Source organism: Uloborus diversus, unplaced genomic scaffold (assembly GCF_026930045.1).
Source record: "Uloborus diversus isolate 005 unplaced genomic scaffold, Udiv.v.3.1 scaffold_990, whole genome shotgun sequence".
In the NCBI taxonomy this organism is placed as follows: Eukaryota; Metazoa; Arthropoda; class Arachnida; order Araneae; family Uloboridae; genus Uloborus; species Uloborus diversus.
The window spans coordinates 58070-62989 of NW_026559221.1; the positions used below are offsets into that span (position 1 = coordinate 58070).

General features: G+C 32.9%; 1 protein-coding gene across 1 annotated transcript; it reads left to right on the plus strand.

Annotated features, from left to right (window-relative positions):
* Window positions 1-215: 215 nt before the first annotated feature.
* LOC129234087 (zinc finger protein 596-like) lies at window positions 216-4644 on the plus strand (the record flags this gene model as incomplete). Its single annotated transcript, XM_054867978.1, has 3 exons — window positions 216-263; window positions 4318-4380; window positions 4591-4644. Coding segments are annotated over exons 1-3 (165 nt in total), but the record flags the coding sequence as incomplete, so codon positions are not given.
* Window positions 4645-4920: the final 276 nt, after the last annotated feature.

Here is a 4920-nt window from a genome sequence, read left to right on the forward strand (position 1 = left end):
TTTATAACGACGACCCATATAACGCAATTCTCTATAACCCGCACAAATTTTCAGAAGTAAACAATAGGTTTTTAAGTTGAAAAAATCCCTTTGTTTTGCCTGGCTAGCATAAAAATTGTTAATAAAATTAAATTTTGAAACAGTTTTTCATCTTTCCAGCTTAATTTAAAACTTTAAAATGAAAATTAATATTCACAGTAGAGAGAGAATATCAGATGACTCTTGAAAATGCAGCTGTTATGCAAACGATGAAGCTGGCAGAAGTGCAGAATAATTCTCTTTCTTTTAATTGTAAAGCACATTTATTTGTGAATGATTAGTTGTATAATTAGTGTTTTAAAACCCATTGCAGATAGAACTCATTCTGAAGTGCTAATATATGTATATTCTGAATATTAGTTTCAAAATTTGTGAAATGAACTATATAATGCCAAAACCTGTATAACGCAAAAGCTCTTGTCCCAAGGTGTGCGTTATAACGGTCTTCTACTGTAATATGTTGAACTATTACTTTTCTTAACTATATTAGTCATGGTGTATGAAAAAAACTGCAAGTTTTTATTTTGTTCTGAACTAATTTTGGAGAAAAAAGCAGTATTGCAAGAGTCTAAAAATCTGTTACACACGCAGAACGAGGGATCTATATATAGTTTTTCCAGTTGAAGTGAAGATTGTATGATGCAGTAGGGGAAGGTGGGGCACCTTGGGACATGGCCCACCATGGGACACCATAAATTTGAGCTTTAATTTTGTAAACAAAAATTAGTTCTCTTAGGACATCATCAATGATGTCATCAATGACAGCAGGATTTATGCTTTACAATTGCTCACATGAACAGTTAAAGACTAATATAATTTTCTGTGTTTTGAAAGGTTTGGAGTTGCATTAGTAGGTGGTTTCATTATTAAATATTTTTTTAAACTAAGAAATGGAATATTTTCAATCATAGCAAGTGGGAATTAAAACATGACCTTTCAAAATAATTTTAAGGTTAAAAAATGTATTATGCTGCTAAGTATAACTTTTAAAAAGTTGATATTGTTACCGATCCGGTGCGATTTCCAACTTTCTTGAAAGGCCGACACAGTTCTTGAGAAAAAACACAGCAGATTTATTTACACTATGTACAGGAAAGATTCTTAACAACTGCTAAATTAATCATCAGCAATTAAGCAAATATCAATCGACACCGTAAACTCATCGGTTACACACGTCTTTACATCCAAATACAAAAAACAACACAGCGAAATGCCTCGCAATAAACAGAGCTAATTCGCTCTCAGTACAACTTCTCAATCGAGACTGACTTTTCATGCCGCAGAGGCTATTTATAAATCCTTGAAAAGTTTCCACAATGTTCCATTGAGAATTTTCGATAACATACTACAAATATCTCCTACTTCTTTTTATTCATTCACAAATTTTATGAATGAAAAAATAGGGGACCGTATACTTCAGTTGAATGTCATGGGGTTGTATGTTCATTACAAGAAACTATTTACAGGTTACGTTACTACAATAATTTTAGATGAAAGACTATGGAATAAACGCCAAATTTAGCTAGATTACGACAAATTAAACACAAAAATAATTACTATTTACAGAATTTGTAACAATATATAATAACAATCTTAAATGTGGCTGATTGGGACACTGTCCCAAGCTGCTCCACAAATGTACAGTGCAGAAAAAGCTCATTTCAAAAGTATTACAATAATAAAATAACAGAAATTGTGAGATCTAGAAAAGAAAATAGGAAGTTCCCTGCTGTTGATGCGTCTGTTGTTGAAACTGCAGCAGAGAATGTTATTAGGAACGAGATTTCAATTATTTAAAATGACACTTATCGGGATTATTGCTTGTGTCCCAAGGTGCCCCACCAAGTGGAGTATTTTGAGACGGTGTAACGGCTTTTTAATTTTTTTTTAATGAAAATTTAATTTGATGAAATAATGGAGTAAAACTAATTTTTATTGAAGCAAAATTTCTAAATTGCATGTTTAGCTAAGTTTGGTGCAAATTGGTTTGAAAGTAAAATTTCTAAAAATCTTTACCTAAAAAGTGTCCCAAGGTGCCCCACCTTCCCATAGTTAGATTTAGAGCAACACATTCTAACTAGTATGTTGTGGCCATCACAAAACTTTCTTCTATATTTTTCTTTTTTTTTTCTGACCCCCCCCCCCCCCATGCTTGACGAGGAAGCAATATTCCCAACAAAAACGAAATTACACATGCCAAAACTTGACGACCATCTCAATGTCTGAATTATTGCAAAAACAAAGCAAAGAGTGAAAATTGAAAGTTATTTTAAAAGCCTTGCTTGAATTAATTACAAATATTTTATTTGTTAACAAACATAAGATGGCAACAGTTAACTAGTATGTTGTGGCCATCACGAAACTTTCTTCTATATCTTTCTTATAATTCTGATCCCTCCCCATGCTTAACAAGGAAGCAATATTCCCAACGAAAACAAAATTACACATGCCAAAACTTGATGACCATCCCAATTCCTGATTTATCTCAAAAGCGAAGCAAAGAATGAAAATTGAAAATTATTTTAAAAGCCTTGCTTAAAATAATTACAAACATTTATCTGTTAACAAACACAAGATGGCAACAGTTAAAAATTTTAAATCATTGAGATAATATTTCCGATCATTTCCATGCAATTAAAAGCACGAGCTGAACGCAGAGGACAGTCTGTTACGATTTATCTTTCTTATTGTTGCAATTAAAAAGCTATTTTTATTCACACAAATAAAAAAAATCAGCCCCACATGAAGCGATTGGTGCCAAAATTAAACCAACGCCTGTTTACATATTTATTCATATTTATTCCAAATTTCATCCTGAACGTAGCATTACTTCTTGAGATATGGCACTCACAATGGAAAAAAAAAAACTTTCGATTGCGCCACCCCCTTTTTAGCTGTTGACACCAAAATAAAATCATTTCTTATACCCTCTAAGGGCTACTTGTCGAGAAATTTTTGTTTGATTACGTTCATTATTTATTGAGATACAGCAGTCACAATTGACGACAAAAAACGTTCTATAGCTCAACCCCCGTTTGAGCTATTGACACCAAAATTGAATCAGGATCTGTACCTGTTAGGGACAACATATGGACCAAATTTTGTCTGATTCCGCCAGTTACTTCCTGGGGAATAGCAGTCACGCAAAACTCAAAAAACGTCCCATTGCTCCACCCCCCTTGGAGGAATTCGCGCCAAAAACCAATGGGCACAAGTTCACACAGGGGCACATATGTGTACCAAATTTCGTTCGATTTAATGCGGTAGTTTTTGCTGTAGAGCGGCCACAAAAAACTGGTCACACACAGACGTGACACACATACACACACACACACACAGAGAGACAGACAAACATTTTCCAAAAATAGTCGAAATGGACTCAGCACACCTCAAAACGTTCGAATCCGTCAAAATTCGAAATTCGAAAATTTGCACGAGTCCAATACTTTCTTCTATATATTAGATATAGAAGAAAGTAAAAATGCGAAATTAATTTATAAAAAAAATCAACTGATTTAAATCAACGTTCCCTGATTTAAAGCAGGTCCTTCGGTATGCCACGGGGCAAATACATAACAGTCAGAATGTTTTAGAGGAATGTGTTTTTCTCAAGGCATTTTACAAATTAGCTTTATGAAGGATAAAAATTTTATTTGTTTTGAAAACTGAAAGCATTTTGCTTTTTTTCCATTAGAATAAAATAGTTTTCTATTTTTAGATTGAAGTTCAATCAAGGGAATGCATGTGAGCTTAAAGTTAAGTAGTGCAGTCTTGTGAATCCAAACTTAAAGCTTAAAATGCAAATGAACGTCCAAGACAAATCAGTCTTCCGAATATTGTGAAAAGACATTTAATTACATTTCACATCTGAAAGTACATTTGAGGACTCGTACTAAAGAGAAACCATATTCTTGTGAAATTTGTAAAATGTCATTTTCTGAGCGTGGAAGTCTAAGGAAGCATTTGAGGACACATACTAAAGAAGAGCCATATTCTAGTGAATTATGTAAAAAGTCGTTTTTTCACAGTGGAAGTTTGAAACTCCATTTGAGGACACATACAAAAGAAAAACCACATTCTTATGAAATTTGTGGAAAGTCATTTTGTCAGTGTGGACATTCCAAAATTCATTTGAGGACACGTACTAAAGAAAAACCATATTCTTGTAAAATTTGTCAAAAGTCATTTTCTGAGAGTGGAAGTTTAAAGAAGCATTTGAGGACACACACAAAAGAAAAACCATATTCTTGTGAAATTTGTCAAAACTCTTTTTCTGAGAGTGGAAGTTTGAAACGCCATTTCAGGACACACACTCAAGAAAAATCCTATTCTTGTGAAATTTGTCAAAAGTCATTTTCTCAGAGTGGAAATTTGACGAACCATTTGAGGACACACACAAAAGAAAAACCATATTCATGTGAAATTTGTAAAGAGTCATTTTCTCAGAGTGGACATTTAAAAATCCATTTGAGAACACATACAAAAGAAAAACCATATTCATGTGATATTTGTAAAGAGTCATTTTCTCAGAGTGGACATTTAAAAATTCATTTGAGGACACATACAAAAGAAAAACCATATTCATGTGAAATTTGTAAAAAGTCATTTTCTGAGAGTGGAAGTTTGATGAAGCATTTGAGGACACATACAAAAGAAAAACCATATTCATGTGATATTTGTAAAGAGTCATTTTCTCAGAGTGGACATTTAAAAATCCATTTGAGGACACATACAAAAGAAAAACCATATTCATGTGAAATTTGTAAAAAGTCATTTTCTGAGAGTGGAAGTTTGAAAGACCATTTGAGGACACATACAAAAGAAAAACCATATTCATGTGATATTTGTAAAGAGTCATTTTCTCAGAGTGGACATTTAAAA